This window comes from Glandiceps talaboti, chromosome 19, assembly GCF_964340395.1.
Source record: "Glandiceps talaboti chromosome 19, keGlaTala1.1, whole genome shotgun sequence".
Classification (NCBI taxonomy): domain Eukaryota; kingdom Metazoa; phylum Hemichordata; class Enteropneusta; family Spengelidae; genus Glandiceps; species Glandiceps talaboti.
The window spans coordinates 18772433-18792805 of NC_135567.1; the positions used below are offsets into that span (position 1 = coordinate 18772433).

At 37.7% G+C, this 20373-nt stretch overlaps 3 protein-coding genes across 3 annotated transcripts in view; 1 reads left to right on the plus strand and 2 right to left on the minus strand.

The window, feature by feature from the left end:
* The window catches only part of LOC144450101 (TELO2-interacting protein 2-like), a 28255-nt gene extending 22956 nt beyond the window's left edge, over positions 1-5299 (plus strand). The window contains exons 9-14 of the mRNA XM_078140669.1: positions 1203-1256; positions 2568-2735; positions 3645-3785; positions 4022-4134; positions 4725-4813; positions 5124-5299. Coding sequence (XP_077996795.1) covers positions 1203-1256; positions 2568-2735; positions 3645-3785; positions 4022-4134; positions 4725-4813; positions 5124-5299 — 741 coding nt within the window. The remainder of the gene's footprint in view (positions 1-1202; positions 1257-2567; positions 2736-3644; positions 3786-4021; positions 4135-4724; positions 4814-5123) is intronic.
* A 1386-nt stretch (positions 5300-6685) lies between these two features.
* LOC144450102 (tripartite motif-containing protein 2-like) lies at positions 6686-8884 on the minus strand. The gene has a single exon (XM_078140670.1). The coding sequence runs from the start codon at positions 8882-8884 to the stop codon at positions 6686-6688; it is 2199 nt and encodes a 732-aa protein (XP_077996796.1).
* Positions 8885-16715: 7831 nt separating this feature from the next.
* The window catches only part of LOC144450103 (lambda-crystallin homolog), a 6362-nt gene continuing 2704 nt past the window's right edge, over positions 16716-20373 (minus strand). Inside the window, exons 3-7 of the mRNA XM_078140671.1 lie at positions 19338-19572; positions 18731-18892; positions 17938-18132; positions 17206-17311; positions 16716-16936 (exon numbers count right to left, since the gene is read on the minus strand). Coding sequence (XP_077996797.1) covers positions 16716-16936; positions 17206-17311; positions 17938-18132; positions 18731-18892; positions 19338-19572 — 919 coding nt within the window. The remainder of the gene's footprint in view (positions 16937-17205; positions 17312-17937; positions 18133-18730; positions 18893-19337; positions 19573-20373) is intronic.

The window sequence follows — 20373 nt, forward strand, 5'->3', positions numbered from 1 at the left end:
CCTCCGTACCCACAAGGGTTATAGGCCCTCCCAGGGTTGAGCTTTAACACCGTTTAACTTACATGTTGGTCTACAAAACCCATAGCAATTACAGGCCCTCCCAGGGTTGAGCTTTAACACCGTTTAACTTACATGTGGGTCTACAAAACCCATAGCAATTACAGGCCCTCCCAGGGTTGAGCCATAATGCCATACAACCTACATGTGGGTCTACAAAACCCATAGCAATTACAGGCCCTCCCAGGGTTGAGCCATAATGCCATACAACCTACATGTGGGTCTACAAAACCTGTAGCAATTAAGGGCCCTCCCAACGTTGAGCCATAACACCATACAACCTACATGTGGGTCTACAAAAACCGTAGCAATTAAGGGCCCTCCCAACGTTGAGCCATAACACCATACAACCTACATGTGGGTCTACAAAACCCGTAGCAATTAAGGGCCCTCCCAACGTTGAGCCATAACACCATACAACCTACATGTGGGTCTACAAAAACCGTAGCGATTACAGGCCCTCCCAACGTTGAGCCATGATGCCATACAACCTACATGTGGGTCCACAAAAACCATTACTAGTCTGGAAAGATTATTACTGTGATAAGCCTGCTTTAACTAACTAGTAATAGACATAAATTAAAACTATTGTTGTTCAGTGTGGTAGATTACACAAGTAGATGACAGTGGGTTATACCTGTGTCTTTGTTGTGTGCTGGTGATCACACTGTATTCTAGAGATGATTCCCTGTCTTCTAGAGGTGATCCCCCTGTCTTCTAGAGGTGATCACCCTGTGTTCTAGATGTGATCCCCCTGTCTTCTAGAGGTGATCACCCTGTCTTCTAGAGGTGATCACCCTGTCTTCTAGAGGTGATCACCCTGTGTTCTAGAGGTGATCCCCCTGTCTTCTAGAGGTGATCACCCTGTCTTCTAGAGGTGATCACCCTGTCTTCTAGATGTGATCACAATGTCTTCTAGAGGTGATCCCCTGTCTTCTAGAGGTGATCCCCCTGTCTTCTAGAGGTGATCACACTGTCCTCTAGAAGTGATCACCGCATATTCTAGAGGTGATCACCCTGGCTTCTAGTGGTGATCACACTGCCTTCTGTACCTTTGTAAGTCATTTGATCTACTGAGCTAATGAACATTTTTGGTTGAAAATATTGCATAACATGTTGTTTTCTTTTTCTTTCTCTGTTTACAGGTTGACAATAAAATCCTTGGTATACAGTGCCTACATCATATCATATCTAATGTGGTACGTCAATATTTCATGAGTCAATATAATTTTCAATCTGATTAAAAATATGATTGGGTAAATATAGCTCAGTTTCTTTATTTGATCTCTATTTCTTTGGTGTGTTTGTTTACTCCCTGAATAATGAAATAAACAACAAATGACAATAGACAAAGGAACTAGAGGTAAATAGAGAAATCAAGCCATGTTTTAATACTACATCAGATTTTAATCAGATTGTATAGTGTCATGCTATTTTGTCTGTCTTGTGACTTTGTCTTTAATGATAATGAAAGACTTTGAATAAAACTACTAGAGTAGAGTACAGTACAGTGTAGCACTGAACAGCACAGTTACATACAATGCAGTACAGCACAGTTGAATTCAATGCAGTGCATCACAGTACAGTTGAATTCAATGCAGTACATCATAGTACAGTTGAATTCAATGTTCTACAGCACAGTACAGCACAGCACAGCACAATTGAATTCAATGCAGTACAGCAGTGTAGTGTGCAATATATTGTATTACAATTCTGCACAGTACAGTGCCAGTTGTACAATGTGGCACAGTACAGTACAGTGCAGTGCAGTGCAGTGCAATACAGTACAGTACAGTGCAAGTTGTTGAGTGCAGTGCAATACAGTGCAGTATAGTACATGTACAGAACGGGTATAGTAGAGTACAATACAGTACTGTACAATACTCTACTATACTGTATTGTACTATACTGCACATTATTGTACTGTACTGTACTGTACTGTACTGCACTGCACTGTACTGTACTGTACTGTACTGTACTGTACTGCACTGTACTGTACTGCACTGTACTGTACTGCACTGTACTGTACTGCACTGTACTATACTGCACTGTACTGTACTGTACTGTACTGTACTGTACTGTACTGTACTGTACTATACTGTACTGTACTGTACTGCACTGCACTGTACTGTACTGTACTGTACAGTACTGTACTGTACTGTACTGCACTGTACTGTACAGTACTGTACTGTACTGTACTGTACTGCACTGTACTGTACTATACTGTACTGTACTGTACTGTACTGCACTGTACTGTACAGTACTGTACTGTACTGTACTGCACTGTACTGTACAGTACTGTACTGTACTGTACTGCACTGTACTGCACTGCACTGTACTATACTGTACTGTACTGTACTGCACTGTACTGTACAGTACTGTACTGTACTGTACTGTACTGTACTGTACTGCACTGTACTGCACTGCACTGTACTGTACTGCACTGTACTGCACTGTACTGTACTGTACTGTACTTCACTACACATTATTATAACTATTGCTGTACACAGGATCCTACACAACTGAAATGGTATGGTACAGCTATGGTTATCTATGAAGCTTTACAGAAACATATTTACAGTCAGGAGGTTCTACTATTAGATGTACTCTACCCGTGTCTGATTGGTTTACTGAAAGTTATTGAGAGATCACCAAGAAAAACTGACCAATCAAGAAAGGTTTGTAGTAATGTACACCTGGTGTAGCTTAATTAATATGTAAATTTGTGTGTCCACAATCCCTACTAATGGGGAAACCAAGGTTTGGCTTACAATATGGATAGATAGATTTGATGTTAGTGGATGATAATGGTGGTGTCTATCGTGGATTTGATCGCTGTGTTATCAAGCTAGTGTAAACATTGTACCATTGCAGTCTACAAGATTGCCATATATAGTCACACTATTTTGCATATATGATTATGTATGATTAATTCCTTATATGGCAACAGGCTTGTCTGCATAGCTAATTTCAAATCAACATCATCTCCATGGTGATGATTGTGCCTAAGTTTAGATCAATATAGTCTCCATACTGAGAAATGAGAGTGAATGAAACTGACACATTTTAACCTGTATGAGCCCCCCCAAAAAAAAATAAAATAAAAAAAATAAAAAAATAAAAAATAAAAAAATAAAAAAACTTAAAAAAAAAACAAGTTTTTGTTTCTGGTCAGCATGTGCATCACTTAAATACCCTTATGTCAATCTTTTTGTTTAAGTGTTTGTCTAGTCCATGCAGTCTGCAATCCAGAGAAAATAACCCTCCCTATATTAATTGCTACTTCATTGCAGACAACTGCAGAGCCAATCATGAACAAGTAAATGACATCTGCTCCACATACACACTTACTCTAAAAGTACTAAATAAAAAGAACAGTAACTGCCATAAATAGTAGATTTAGTGACAGGTTTGTTGTGAATAAAACATTTTGAAAATCACGTCGTTGCACCATTTTAGACAACCTGTCCTGACCAGAACAATTCTTTCTTTTTTTTGGCCTAATATTCAAGTTTTTATTAAACGATGTTTTTCACAAGCTGTACTGTCCCTTAACATTTTTTTTCCAAAATTCATTTATTGTGCAGGCTAATCGATACGATGAGTTATTTCAGATAACCCTTACAAACATGGAATTTGAACAGAAGATAGTCCTGAGAAGAGTATACAGCAAATATCTGTATTTATTTATTGAAAACATGGGTATAACAGTTATCAGGCATTACAAGGTGAGTCCCACAAATACCTGTTGTATTATTAAATTTATATTAGTGAAACTGTAAACATTATTATTCCGTTGCTGGTCTCTGTTTAGTCTGTTAGGTACGCCATGATGAGGCGCCCTCACACATTGGCCAGCCCCTAACAACCCTGTGAGGAGGCCGGTGAGGGCAAAACGTCATGACTTATCTTACAGTCTAGTCTCTATTCGAACTGAAAAAAAAGTTGTTTTGAATATTTTCAGAAATTACTACAAGTCATAACTGGGTTTTTGGAAGTCTATGATGGTCCTGACGAGATAACGAGATTAAATATTTTGAAATTGTTGAGAATGGTTACCATGGAAACATGGCCAAGGTGAGATTTTGCAATAATTGACATATTTGTGTCATTTTCTTTATATTGACAATCATCTCTAAAGAGGACATCAGGGTAGGTAAGACCTAACAAAAAAAAATTGTGTGGTTCCGATTACGCTCAATTTTAGAATAGGTGGGGTAGGTAGACATTTTATTTTATTTATTTATATTTTGTTTTTCATATGTGAGTGTGTAATTCAGATAGTTATGTTTTCCACCGTTTTCCATATGGTCTCTGTGTTATTGGTTTCTTCTTATCATATGTACAGCCATTACAGATTGGAAGAACTGTTGTATATTGTCTTTTTATCACAGGTGATTTACTACTGTTCTGGGTGTACGATATTACGAATAAGTCAACTTTATCGAACAAAATAGTTTTAGCACAACTGAACTAATAAAATTCAGTAGTGCTATAGGCATGGTGCAGTCTGTCTGTCTGTGTATGTGTGTGCGTGCGTAGGTGCATGCGTGTGTGTGTGCATGTGTGTGAACGACTTAAAGTCAAAAAACACCAGACCGATTGCCTTATTATTGTAAAGTTATTTTATTATAATGTCACACATTTCCATTTTTTTCTTTTCAAAGAATTTCTCATCACATCAATACGCTATTGAAGTCTTTACTAAGGTTGATGTATGATGTTGTCACTGATAGAAGTTCGACTTCTGAAGAAGGTATGTGTAAGAATTCTTATTATAAGACCTGAAAATCAATTTTGAATTAAAAAATATATATAAAATACTGTAAATCTAATGACTTTTTTGGTACTTTCACCACTAGAAAATTTTGTGATTTTACAGTCTCTAGTTCTCAAAGACTAATTTTTACTAATTACCAGACTGGTACATTGTGTTCATGTACAAGAAGACATTTAGTCACTAATTATTTTTGCGTTTTTGTTTTCGGCAAAATAAACGAAAATAAGTCTTTATCAAAAATGTCTATGTTTACAAGATAACATTCTGTGTTTTCTTCACATTTCAGTGAAACAGAAACTTCTGGAAGGAGCAGTGGATTGTTTAGTGTTGCTACGGAGATGTTGCCGAGATCACGTTGATACATCATTAAAAGATGTTCTGAGTGTTATTGACAATGAAACACTATCAGGATACATTACGAATGTACTCCAAAATAAACAATCTGAACTTGAAGTCAGCTGACAAGAAAAGTTTACTCCAAAAGATGTTAATTGACACAAATACCAGAAAAATACAGTTCTGACAAATTTATTGTGATTTTAATTGTACAGAACTGAAACACAACTACAGGGGTGAACAAATCCGCTAGTCCGGGACTAGCGATTTTTTTGGGGCGGACCACAGAAATTTTACCTTGTCTGGTCCATCGGACCAGTACCTTACTGTTAATAACTATATTAAAAAGTCGTCTGAATATACAGATTCATAGGCAAGATTTAATGTTTCACATTAGTGGGACCTGGAACCACTAATTCTTTCAGCAGGACCACTGGATTCTTTAAGGCACTGGTCCGGGGACCACCAGTTCTCAAAATGATTTGTGTTCACACCTGAACTGTTGACATCAAACCATGAGTGAACGGAACTGTTACAAATAGGGAAAGTAAACAAATGAATTGAATAAAGAACTACGCCTAAACATGTATACTCAGTTTGTACCTCTTAAAAGACAAACACCACTCCAAGAAATCAAATTTTCACAAACTTTGGGTTCTGGATTGCAGGGTTATTTCATAATTTCAAATTGAATCTTGTTTAACTGTTCAAATCCAGCGTTACCACATGACAGTCCGCAAACATGCATATGTGTTAGATGAACAGTAAATATTCATATTCAATATATACTGACCATAGACCATGACAAAAATGTCAACCCTGTATGTTAGTAGTTCTAGCCAATCTGATCAGCAGTGCTAGCCCATTCTCGCACACCAAAGTTATTATTTCTACCACTACACTTCGAAATACAGTGGGAGGCTCGTTAAGAATGTTGCCGTAAAACAGACCGTGGTTTGCGACAATGTGCTAGCCCTATTGGTCAGTAGTGCTAGTCTTATTGGTCAACAGTGCTAGCCATACTGGTCAGCAGTGCTAGACCTATACTGGTCAACAGTGCTAACCTTTATTCGTCAGCAATGCTAGTCAACAGTGCTCATCAGTGCTAGCCCTATTGGTCAGCAATGCTAGTCTTACTGGTCAACAGTTCTAGCCCTATTGGTCAGCAGTGCTAGATCTACTCATCAGCAATGCTGGTCAACAGTGCTCAGCAGTGCTATCTCAATTGGTCAGCAGTACTAGCCCTAGCAGACAGCAGTACTAACCCTATATTGGTCAGCCATGCTAGCCCTAGCAGACAGTAGTGATAACCTTATATTGGTCAGCAGTGCTAGCCCTATTAGACAGCAGTGCTAACCTTATATTGGCACCAACAGTTTTACTCCTTTGGTCTTTAATGCTAATTCAAGGGGTAACCACTTGACCACTAATGTACTGTAAAGTTTCACAAATAGCAACTTGCATATTCTTTTCAGCATATCATGTCATCTCTAATCTGTTCTTGTGATACTGTCACTGTGCAAACACTTTAATGCAGTGGTTTCCAAGATCAACAGCTGCAATGCTACCATTCTTTGTAAGTGCTAATCCTTGAGGCCAGCAGAGACCATCATTATCACGATCCACACGACAAATATAACAACCCTTGCCATTAAACTTCTGAATCTGGCTACTTTCATGTTCACCAATATACACATTATCTGAAGAATCAATGGCTATCCCTAATGGCCATTGTAGAGTGTCACCAGTAGTACTCTTGTCCGCGAAAGAATACAAGTACTCACAGTTGACACCAAAGACAAGAATGCGACCACTTGTCACATCAGATACGAAGGCATTTCCCTGCTTGTTAATGGCGATGTGCCCAGGTCTGGTTATCTCTCCATCACCAGTACCACATCTTCCAAATGATGTGATAAAGTTTCCTTCCTTTGTGTATTTCTTGATGAGGGGATCTTCTGTTTCATCTTCCTCCCTATCTTTCTCTTTTCTCCAGTCCGTTACATATACTGTGTCATCAACAGGACTTACACTAATAGCACAGGGGTTCTTGAGTTCCTCTTTACCAAATGTGCGGATGAGATTGCCATCACTGTCACTAACAACAACTTGACGGTTGCCATCATCAGCCATGAAGTAATCTCCATCACTAGACACTGCCACATCAACTGGTCTGAATGGATACTTGAGATGAGGAAAGGTGATGCTAGACTTGTGATTGCCATCTTTGTCAGTTACTTGTACTTTCTTGTTTCCCCAGTCAGCAGTGATGAAGTCGCCATTTTTGTTTATCGTGAGACCAGTAGGAAGGGTAAACTGACCATCACTTTCTCCCTTCCTACCTATACGTTTCTCAACTCCCTTGATGACTGAAATTACCCAGGGTGAACCAGGTATTGGTTGGTTTTCTATTGCCATGGTAACCTGATGTTGACCTTCATCTTGGCAAGAAATCTCTACATGATGGTTTCCATCTTCCCTGTCTGTCACTACCAAATTTAATGATGATCCATCTGGCTTTGTTAGATTCACGGAAATTTCCTTTGATGAAGTTGTTTGTTTTCCACAACCATCTCTTGTTTTGATAACTAAGGAAAAGGAATCGCCTTGTCGAAGATATTTAGGTAGATTTTCAACGATACACTTAGATACGCAGACATCTGAACTCCATGACCCTAAACCCGTATACTCATTTGCATGGAATTGCATCATCCCTGGGCTTGGTTCATTGGTATCCATAGCAACAAGCTCTCCAATACGCTTTAGTGTTTCTTGTTTGGTTGACAACAGCTGAGCAGCGTTACCATGTCCCATTACGGTTTCTATGTAGTTACATGTGCCAGAGATAGTCTTAGATATAAGCTCCATCTCACTGGTCTCAGATGTTGAATCTTTCAACCTCTCATCATACCCACGTTTCAACTCATCTAACAATCTCTTCTCATCTTTCTTTACCTTAGAGATTATATCTTTGGCTTTCTTTCTTACTTTCTTCTCCTCATCTCGACATTCTGCTTGCAGTTGTTCCTTCCTTTCTTCAGCAACCGACTTCGATATTCTAGTTGTCTCCTCTTTCTTGCGTAACCTAGGCAACTCCTTGTTCAGTTTCTTCGTGTATTCATCCATGGCGTCTTTCAGGTCTTTGAAAGCGTGGCCATGATGTTCTAAAATGACGCACTCTATGCAAATTAGCACCTGACACGTGTCACAGTAGGTCCCAGCAACGTTTCTATCATGGACACCACAGTATACTTTGTACTCGAGTAACGGGTTAGTGGACTTCGCCTTCCTGTAGTCGTCCAATGTCATAACTTGGTGACTACGAGTCTCTGATACTTTTTTGTGTGGTTTTACACACGGAGAACAGAAACTCAAGCAACAATCAACACACCTGTGTGAGGCCGAACTCTTGGAACATCTATCACATATACTCTGGTAGAAGAAACTAGATACCCGTCCCTCTAATAACGCTATTATGAAGAAGTTAGTCTTCAGGTGTGACACCCCACCTTCCGGCACTTCGTGCTGAGTGTAGCATACCGGGCATTCAAGTCTACGTCCCTTGTCCGTCTGTAGACGAGTTAAACAGCGCTCACAGAATGTATGAAGACAGGACAGAATTTTAGGATTCTCATACTGTTCGGAACAGATTGAACAGGATAGTAATTTTTCGTCAACTTTGCTGGCACGGGAGGAACGCATAGCAGCCATATTGGAATGTGTAGGTATGTCGGTAAAAAATGCCGACTATGCTGATAGGTGTAGTGTTATCTATTTGCAGGGCCAACTGTAATGTTTGCTTTGTTTCTCAATATAATTTATTTTGTCAGGTAATAATAAAAAATGAGCAAGTTAAGTCAATGACGTTGTGGTGATATTTTTAAAAATGTCTGGACTATAGCTGCAATAATTGTAGCGTTGATTTTGTTTGTTATAATGTGTGTGTGTGTCCGTCTGTGTATGTATGTATGTATGTATGTATGTATGTATGTATGTATGTATGTATGTGTGTGTGTGTGTGTGTCTGGATCTACATGTTTGTGTGTGTGTGTATGTATGTGTCTCTGTGTGTGTCTGTATGTTTGTGTGTCACAGCATATTTAATAATCTTCATGACAGAAAGATAATACAGAGAAACATAGGAACAATTTCGAGTGGCCTTATCATTGTTTATCTTTCACTATAGTCAGGTAAACGTTTAGGTAATATTTTATAAAGTATATAATTAAACTGGTCATTGTGATAAGAAAGGGGTGTCACGTGTCAATTGTTTAACTGGTGCAAGTACCCTATGGGTTAGTCTGTAAGGTGCGCCGTGACGGGGCGCCCTCATACATCGGTCAACCAGTCGGGGAGAGCGGAACGACACGACGTATCTTAAAGTCTATCGGCGGAAGGGGGGGGGGGGGCTTTACATGAAACCTTGCCCTCGATGGCATAAGAATCGCTATATTGTTAATAATATTTCCATAGGAATCTAACCTTCTACCGCCATGATTTAATCCGCTCTCTTAGCGATGGATCATTTACCGTTCTCGACGGTAAGGTCAAATGTTACGGCCCTGTACATTTATCACAGTTACACCCCCCCCCCCCACCCATATAAGACCAACTCCAAACAAATGTATACCGCAAAGAGGGGCACATTGATATACATATTTATACATTTCAATTAGTACTCCGGCCCTCCCCACTATTTTTTCTTAAATTGAAAATCAATAAACAGAATTGCAGAACACACTTAGTCCAGTGTATAATATGCTCGCTCTAAATCATTTTCAAAAGCAAAGTCGGTGAAAGCTTAAGATAACATAGTTTTAGTTGCATACATAACTTGAAGTGGGACAAAACTTGTGGTATTGTTCATGATTATTTTAATATTGTACTACATTCACGCTGTTATATGATTTTATATAATATATGTATATCTGGCCTGAACTCTGTCCATTTTCAGATATGAATGTCAATGATTTTATATAGTATTATCGAGAGTCTGAAAAGTTACGTCGTGTCGCTCCGCCCTCACCTGCCTTTCTAAGCAGTTGACTGATGTGTATCTTTCTGTGACACTCTCTATCCATTCTAGACTGACAGATTGGCTGTTGTGGGCGTGGTCTAATCTCCGATAAGCCCTGGCTGATGACGTCATAATTGTCTGTATCCATTGCAGCTAGACGTAAACAGACTTGCTCAAGTCGTCGGCCTTTAATTTGTAGCCATTCTATATTTCAATAAAATCTTCTCTCTTTAAAAAAAATAGTTTTTTTGTGTATTTAAAGATAATTTGGGGTGTTGTGCTCTTTTGGGAATGAACCGATCAAACTCCCAGTGTGTCTCAGAGTCCAATCCCAATAAAAAAAAGACGGTGTAGGTACTGTCGTGTGTGGCGCTAAAAAAAATCACCATGATGCACCGCGCACAACAAAGATGGCGGTACATTCGAAGGTGCTTTACCAAGCGGCTAGCTGTTTGACATTTATTGCATGTACGTTTATTGCATGGCGGTAGCATTGATTCTACCATAAACCCTAGTTCCATTGTTATTGTGAGAACACCGGAAGGGGGTCAAAGACTATTTAATATGGCGACCGCAGAAAATGGTGACTACATGTACGAAGGCATCGACGAGGCTTTTCCTTCAATGTCTACATGTCTACCACCCGGAAGTAAGAGATTTAAAGGATTTTCGGATGACTATTCTCCAAAACGTGACTGGACCGGATTTGATTCGGATTCCTCTGACTCCAGTTCGGATTCCCACAGTTCTTGCTCCACATTAAATTGTCCAGTTCGTCTAACATATCATAAAAAGTTGTATGCATTCGAGTGGACGAATGAACAAACGACAATGTTACATTGGCACTGCGATAAATTTCCTCCCCTCATTTCCACATTTACTCGGAATGCCATGTCGAATCTCAATTTGCCTGGTAATGTCATCACCCAGGAATATCTGAAACGATTTTGTTTCAAGCCTGTCATGCAGTGGCTACTAGAGCCTGGGACGTTCGAACCACCCAAAATTAACAAGTTTGAAGTTAGTACTATAACTGTAAGTGAAGATGTGAAGAACGAAATAGTCCAAGAACTCGCAGGTAATTCTTCAATAAAAGTTTAATTACATTTTACAAATTTGATTTTAAGTTTAATTTTAATTTTTTTTTGAAATTTTCTTTGAAAAATACTTCATATTATTATATCAGACAGTATTTCATATTTACGTTTGCAATTTAGACAACATGCATTTCAATACACCATCACCTCAGTTGAAGTTGACTTGAGTTGAATTGAAAGTTGCTGAACAAATAAACTCACAAGCACTTGAATTATAAAAACAAAAGTTGAAACATTTCATGGTTTAGCCACTTGGAGCGCTGTTCAAAATGTATGGAATTTCTTGTAATTCATTGTATACTGAGTAGGAAAAAAGAGTTTAACTCAATGAATAAATTGCAAAACAAAAAAGTGAAATGTTTGTTATTGTATGTACAATAAAACATTTCAGTCACTTTTTTTGTGTGCAATTTATTGAGTTACAAACATGGACTTGGCATATGTTGTTTTATATTGCAAGTATGAAAATATGGTAGAGCATTACAGATGGGAAGAACAGGGGGGGGGGGGGGGGTAGTTGGACCCAAACATTTTTTAGGCATATTCATTAATAGAAGAGTACAAGTGGGAACATGTTAGAGAATGAGTGGTAAAATTCCTTGTGAACAGCACCCCTAGTGGCCAAACCAAGAAATCTTTTGTCTTTCTGGTAACTGTATCCTCACTACAGGTTCCTACTTTTGTAAGGTTGCAGTGGTTGTCATGGAGACAACATCCCATATCGAACTGAAGAATTTGACATATGATAGTTTACATGCCATAATCATGGTAAGTAAACCATTTAGATTATGATATTCTTTTGTTTTGTTCCATCACCATCTGATGTTATAAATCTCCAAATATTGTTTTACCCAAGGTGCCACTGAAAACACCAAATTCTGATAAAAAAAGATAAAAGATTTCATAATTTGGCCTCTTGGAGTGCTGTTCAAAATTCTTTCTGACGCCTAAGTGAATACTTGTAGTTGAGCACTGTAGTGTAAATACAGCCAGATATAATGTTACCACTGATTTTCCATGTTATTTTCGATATCATTTTCCATGTTATTTTCCTTGGCATTTTCCATATTATTTCCCATATTAATTTCCATGTCATTTTCCATGTTATTTCCCTTGGCATTTTCCATGTTATTTTCCTTGGCATTTTCCATGTTATTTTCCATATTAATTTCAATGTCATTTTCCATGTTATTTTCCATATTATTTTCCATATCATTTTCCATGTTATTTCCCAGTGTACCTTTTCATAAAATCAGTAATCAAAACCTGCTGTAATGCTCTTTTAAGAACAGAGTTCTTGCATGCACGAGGGCGCTGTATTCTCAATTTCTTGTTTGCAGTCTGGAATATCCCTATTCTTGCTATAATGAACACCTTCACATGTTTGTCTTTTATGAATAGGCTATTCAAGATGTACCAAAGACATACTTAAGAAAAGTATCACCTGTATTCTCAGAGTGGTTGATGGTATACCAAGAGGATAGTAGCTGTACAGAAGAGAATGCAATCACTGCTGCTATGCATGACTTATTATCATTTCTATTCCAGAATGAAGAATTAGTCCCTCATGAACTCTACCAAATAAAGTAAGTAGATGTTTACCAGTTTATAATAATAATAATCTTTATTTATACTGGATAGCTCTTTAAGTATATAAACACTTGTCTCCCAAGAAGTCCAGTGAGGGCCATCCCTGTGAAATCATGAAATGGCTCTCCAAAATATAAAGTTGACGAAAATGCTTTTATTTTCTGGTGTGGTGTTTGCTTTAACAATTTAGTCAAACACTCACAGTTTGGGGAAATACAGAGACCTCTTTGTTTTTTCTTTAGATTCAAAGGAAGTACACGGAGGCAATTTGCTATGTGTGGGCTAAAACAGACTGCTGAAACTGATGTGGAAGTTAGAATTGTCAATGATGGACCCAACTACCCATCAGACATGCTGCATAATTACAAAGTGCTGACATTCGCAGAGGTATGTCTTCTTTTCAATATTAAAGTTGTGGAGTCATGAGGGGTGAATGGTTAGAGTGGCCGGCTTGGAATCTGCAGGTTGCAGGTTCAAGCCCAGTCGCTGCCTTTTGTTTCAGAGTGGCTGAAGTCCTTGGGCAAGATTTGAACCACGACTGTGCCTCAGTCAACCCAGCTGTATAATTGGGGACCTGGTAGGATAGAGGCTACAATGTGAATGCTTTAATCGTATGCACTTATAAAGGCTGCAATGAATTGTATGCTCCTCAGGGAGTTGAAGAAATATAAAGGGTCATTGTGCCAATATAGATCCATGCCAGGGGTAATAATTGTAAAGTGCTTTGAGCACAAAGTGGGAAAGTGTTATATAAAAAAAACACACATTATTATCATTATCATTATTATTATTATTATTATTATTATTGTTATTATTATTATTATTATTAAATGATTGCAAATGCGGTATTTATTTTGGATTTTTAATTCTTCAGACAACTCTAGTGTCTTCTACTTGAAAAAAATGTGTAAAACAGCATCAAACAAATCGTGTTTTGTAACTCAATAAATTACAAATAGCAAAAAAGTGCGTACAAAGTTTATTATTGTACATATGTACAATAATATACAATAACAAATATTTTTAAAAAATTTTAATATTTCGCAATTTTTTTACTTGCAAACACGATTTTAGTGTAAGTTCTTTGACATCAGTTTTAATGTATGAAAATAGAGTTTTTTATCAATTAAACATTGAACATGAATACAGCGCCATTGCTCAAACTGAGGGTATCATCACCCCATTGTACTGTTTTCGTATTGTTCAGACATCAAGGAAAGCTGCTATACCTATACCAGGTATACCCCCAAGGTACACACAGACAGGAAGTAGAGCGCCACCATGGTACACACAGACAGGAAGTAGAGCACCACCATGGTACACACAGACAGGAAGTAGAGTGCCAGCATGGTCAATTTTGGAAAGGCCAATTGTTAACTTGCTATGTTTCTGTTAGTCTAGAATTCAGTCATGTGATCCAGTCATGTGACCCAGTGTTGGCTCATGCCTTTCCCCTACCATGAAAAAGCATAGTAGAGTTGACAATAACACTTGTATACCCCCAAAGTACACACAGACAGGAAGTAGAGCGCCACCATGGCAAACTTTGAAAAGTATTTGTGTAGTGCCCTAACACTTCTACTTTTGTACTTTCAGAATAAGGCCAGGCGATGTGACTCAGAAGCAGCGCACCCGGAAATGATATGTCAGTTTGTTGCAGCTGCAAAACACGCCCCTTTCAGTACCACTACTCATCATATACTCTACAGTGTTTCCGCACATGGGCAAAATACCATCTTATTAACAAGAGCACATGTTTGGAAACAGTTGGTTGGAAGAGCAGCAAAATGTGCCACAGAGGAGCCAGGATTTGAAAATTCTCATTTTTTGTATCGTGTTGTCGAGTACCATGACAACGAATGTTTTGATGTCTTTCCAATATTGAATATATACATGGCAATCAAGGCTACACTGTTACTACATCTGAAAACACATTTAAATAAAAAGTCAACATCCCAAGACTAATAAAGCCATATATGGATGAGGATTAGGTATTTATTTTTGATTTTTTAATTTATATATTAATTTTATCATGGCTTCCTACTTGAAAAATTGATATGAAACAACATAGATGAAGTCTGTATTTGTAACTCAATAATGTGCAAAAAGCTTTTAAAAATGTTTTTGTTTTTGTTTGTTTTTGTTTTTTAATGTGTAAAATGTTTGTTATTGTACATACAATAATAAACATTTGTCACATATTATTAATGTTTTGATTTAGTTACAAACAAGGACGTGGTCTATGTTGTTTCACACTGATTTTTCAAGTAGGAAGCCATGATAAAATTGTTTTATAAATTAAAAATTCCAAAATAAATACCCAATCCTCATCCATATGGCCACTTTAAAGGGGAACACCACTCTAGGAAATAAAGACATTTTCTAAAAATGTTATTTCATTATTTTATATCACCAACAATTGCTTGTGATTTCAGGGATACGTCAAGTTGATCTCAGACCACTAACAAACAGACTAGCAACACCTATTGTATTAGGTGTGAATGGGGCTCTTAATCCCTCTCCCTACTGTCACGCTTACCCTTCAAAAATGCCCTTTGTTTTAGACTCTCTCCGAAAACTGTCGAGTGGTCTGAGAGTTGTTCTTGTGCCTTTATAGAGTATCTTTGCTATGGGCTATTGCATCATGGGAGTCAGCAGAAATAATATATTCATGTTTGAAGAATGAATATTCATAAGAGATGTTTACGTTAAAGGGAATAGGCAATTTCTTACCTTGTATTAGAACAAGAGATTTATTTGAAAAGCTAATAAAGACCCTAACCTTTTATTACCCTCAGTGAGGGAAGTATAGGTTATGTTTTAGTGATATTTCTCTGTCTGTGTGTGCGTCTGTCTGTGTCATCGTTTCTCAAAATGGCTCACCAGGCCTATTCCAAGGAAAGTAGATACACATATTCTTAGGCTATATGGCCGTTTATTTTCTTCCATGTAGGTGTAGCTTGTATCTCCCGTTGGACAAATCAAATATGTTGAAAGACGGGAGATACCATCTACACCGGCATGCAGAACCATTCATCACTGATAAGGAATAAAAACAAACAGATCCATTACAAAACCAATTGAACTTTGCCAACAACACTGACGTCATCAGAAGGCACAACGCGTTACGAGGAATTGATCAATTTTTCTGTAATTGGAATAACAGTAAATAATATTAACAATAGTATATTATTGCCCTACAGAAAGTAATTGATTCATTCATGCATTCATTGTTCATTCATTCCTTCATTCATTCATTTGCATGCTCATTCATTCATTCATTCTTCCGAAACTCATATTTGGAGATATTTTCCAGTCAGAAAATGTCATAGGAGGAACAGGTTGTTAGTCTATAGACATAGCAAGAAAAAAAGGAAGTCATTTCACCAAAGTCATGCGAGACACTCAACAACGTAACAATATAAGTGGAAAATAGTGGCTAACGGACGTGATTTATCAACAGTCTATTTGAAACAGTATATGGCCGAGCTGCTGAAGTATATAACTTATTTTCAGTTGATTCGTTTGCTTGAAATTTGTATATATTTTGTCATTAATTTCAAGTTTCCGTCGTTTGTAATATTTACAGAATTCTTCATTACAGCTTTTAGTTGACACGATTGTGTCGTGTATCTTTGACCTTTTTTCCTTCTGATATTATTTACATTTTAATTTGTTTATTTTAATTTTTGGTATATGATATTTTGTATTTGATGTAATAATAATCTTTATTTAGGGAAACTGCATCGAACGCAATGATTTATCAATGATATACAAGAGATTAACAAAATACAAGTCATCTTGTATATCTATAGAATTATCAACAATCCTGCCCAAGTCACTGTAGTTTTTCTTGAAATTCTTTCTTTAAAGTTGACAATGCGGTGAGTCTTTGATCTCTTAGCTGACGTCTCTGTGCCAGTGTATCCAATGGCATGCTGGTTTCCATGGTTGCTGCCATCTTTTCAATCGCTGGTCCTTCAAATGCTGGTTTGGGGCCAAGGTCGTCAGCAATACTTGAATATAACGGAGAGTACAGTTCGTAGTACCGTTTTAAACCTGTATTGTAATAAGAAAAATGTGTTGATTGGACAATAAAGATCACGTGCCACCATTAGCATTTTATGCACTGGATATGGAAGATTATCCAGAAAGCATTTCAAGAAGTATTTATATGATATTATCCTTACAATTTTTTATTGTGAAATGCAACAGTATTTTATTATTGAAACATTTCAAAAGTGATCGCTTTGTAGGTTGAGTTGTTATTAAATGAACGCTCTGCGTCTGCGCCAATGGAAACGTTTGCCCTTTAATACGCCACCTACCGTCGGCATTTAGATGCATTGTTTCAAATGGACCAATGACAGCATACCTCATACCGAGTCCCCATTTCATGCAAATATCGATTTCTTCAGGTGTTACCACTCCCTCCTATTGGTCAATTAAATCAAGTGAGGAGTAATGATATTATATATGTGATATCAATGATTTTAGAATTATTCAATTTTTAATTCAAAAATATCATCGTATTTCATATTCAGAACATTGAATATTTTCATCTGATCAAAATAAAGGCAATGATTAACATTGTGGGGCGCCATCTACGGTCGGAGTGTGCATAAAATCTAAATAAATTTACATATGCCTCCTATACTAACTCAAGTATCGGTTACCCAGACTACACTGGGACTGTCTGACTTCCGCCGCCGAGACACCCTGGGAGTATGCTACGTATACATAAGTGATTACAAAACAAAATGGCTGCGTGCAGAGGCTGCCCCACAAAATGACCTATGTAGTAAATTCACATGGTAGAAACTCTGACTACTAAGAGTGGTTTGGTTCACAACAAAGGTTTCCAAAACGTTTATACCATGATTTCTGTAAAACTTTCTGAGTCTAGTGACATTTGCCACCTTATATTCCAATTTCTTACCAAGTCAATATTCATCACTATTTCTTGTGTTATGTGTACAACGTTTTTCCAGATTCTACAGTACAGCAGAAGTCATCGCTCAGCCCGCAGTTGAGTCTGGATAACCATGACTAATACTAACCTCGACTAGTCTCAGAGATTCCATATTAATACCAGTCTGAATTCTGTTCAAGACAAATCCAATTTTCTCTTTAGTCATTGCTATTGGTTTTAAACCAATCTCCTCAAGCAATGCTTTGGTGTTTGTAACGACCACCTTATTTGTCCAGGGTGCTGGTACTATTTCAACATAGGGTAAATAGTAAGGTGGATTGGTCTACAAATATATAATGAGAGAGAGAGAGAGAGAGAGAGAGAGAGAGAGAGAGAGAGAGAGAGAGAGAGAGAGAGAGAGAGAGAGAGAGAGAGAGAGAGAAATCTTAATTATGTTCACAGTTTCTGATTACATACAACTTCGATTTTTGAAACTGTCTACTGACGTAAATTTCTTTAAGTACATTTTCTTAAACTGTTATGATATAGATCAGAGTAAAACCTAATAACGGGGCATTTTCGACAGGAGAATGGTGCACGAGTATCCTGGAAGTTTCAAAATACAAAGCTAACATAAACTCTTCAAATTATTACTGTTCATATAAATGATGGCCCAGTACTGGGTCTCGGAAACATTACGCCGGGACACAACTGACCAGCCGTAGCCAAAATAAACAATATTTAAAATCGGAAGCTTTGTCCTGAGTATGGGGATAAAATCATACATGCAGATATAGGTGGGTCAAACATAAACGCCTTAAGAAATCATGAGTCAACACTTTATTTGTGTTGAAGGGGCAGAAAACTGAGGTATCAGCCCCCCCCCCCCCCCCCCGGCTGGCATGAATGGCCATTGTGACGTATATTGTGAAATGGCTTACCGGATGTGACACTACACAGTTTTGACGATGTTTTAAGTTTTCTGTAAACAGAGATGGTATTAACCCTGAGGTAGATGATGATAACACAGTATAGTCTTCGGCAAGTTCATCCATCTGACAAAACACTTTCTTTTTCAACTCTAAATCTTCAGGAACGCATTCCTAAAAATAAATATATACATCATCATGTCAAATGTGTAGAAAGAATATTGTACACTTTGTTATGGCGACACCAGTAGACGCCATATTACCCCCTGTATCGTTATGTACCCTCGGGTTACTATGGTAATAGACGTCTACTAGTGAGCATGCTCTCATAGCCAGGCACCAAGTGCATGATAACGAATCCTGCTGCTACAAATGTATCAATCTCAATACTCGTAGAAATATACTCTTTTCTCCTTACAGGTAGGAATATATAGTCAAAAGCTTGGTTGTTTAATATATTTAGTCTGTAGACCAGGAAAACAACAATCTATAAAATATTACACTCCCCTATGGTTTGTGTGTGTGTGTGTGTGTGTGTGTGTGTGTGTGTGTGTGTGTGTGTGTGTGTCGGTGTGTGTATCTACATGCATAGCTGTTTTGTCCAAAACTATATCCTTACCTGTACATGTTTAGCTCCCTTGACGGCCAAAGCTAAATCATCAACTCCTTGGATCAACTCATACTGTTGATCAGCTGACAGACTACCCTTCAGCAATCCTTTCTTTTCTAAATCTTGAAGCGATGATTGGATAGTATCCATTGCTATGGCAACACGTGACGCATCAATGTCGTAAAGGAAGACATTGTAACCAGCACTTGCAAACAGCATTGCCCAGCTGTGACCTATAAGACCACTGGAATTATATACATATACAGTTGTTATATTGATAGCAATAGATACTTCGAACATGGAACGCTCAATGACGCTACTCTCGCAAGCGAGTCTCGTATCTTTTCTTGTTGCCGTAATAGAGTAATTAGGTGTCGTAAAAAGTAATTAGGTGTCGTAAAAAGTAATTGGGTGTCGTAAAAAGGTACATTGTGTTACAGTTATTCTACATCTATGAATGTAGTAATTATGTATAGTTTTTGTAGAAAATTACACATTCATCTTATTTACATATGTGTATTAATTAGCCTGGGCTATTCGTTGTGGGCAATGAATGGGCTCAAAATAATACAGGAAGAATTGATAGACAGAACTGACGCACGTGGCATCATATCGCGCCATGTCCTTGCTGACCTTATAGATTAAAGTACCCGCTCTTTTTGTATGAGCTGTGCACTGGACACAATCATATGATCCAAAAAAATGTAGCGTTCCCATGATGAATGGTAAATTAATACATAATCAGGCAATAAATAAAACTTGATAGTGAAGGAGACATGATGAATGAGTGCTAGTGCGTGATTGGCTTGTTTCCGGGGTTTGTTTTCTAAGCGAGAACAAAATGATAGGTGTAGTTTTTTGGGGTTTTTTACCAGCTTTGCAATCTAGTAGTAGGAATTCTTGAGTGACGTTTATAATTTCAACCGTTAACGGGGAAGTAAAGCGTTTTACAGCATACTTGTCCCATTCAATTGAAAAGTTCATATCAGGTGTTAAAAAAACAGTGTTTAATTATTAATCCTGTACTCCACCTCAATCGGTAAAT

Bases quoted from the DNA above. Each gene is read 5' to 3' on its own strand.
- LOC144450102 (XM_078140670.1), bottom strand. From the start codon at position 8,884: ATGGCTGCTATGCGTTCCTCCCGTGCCAGCAAAGTTGACGAAAAATTA.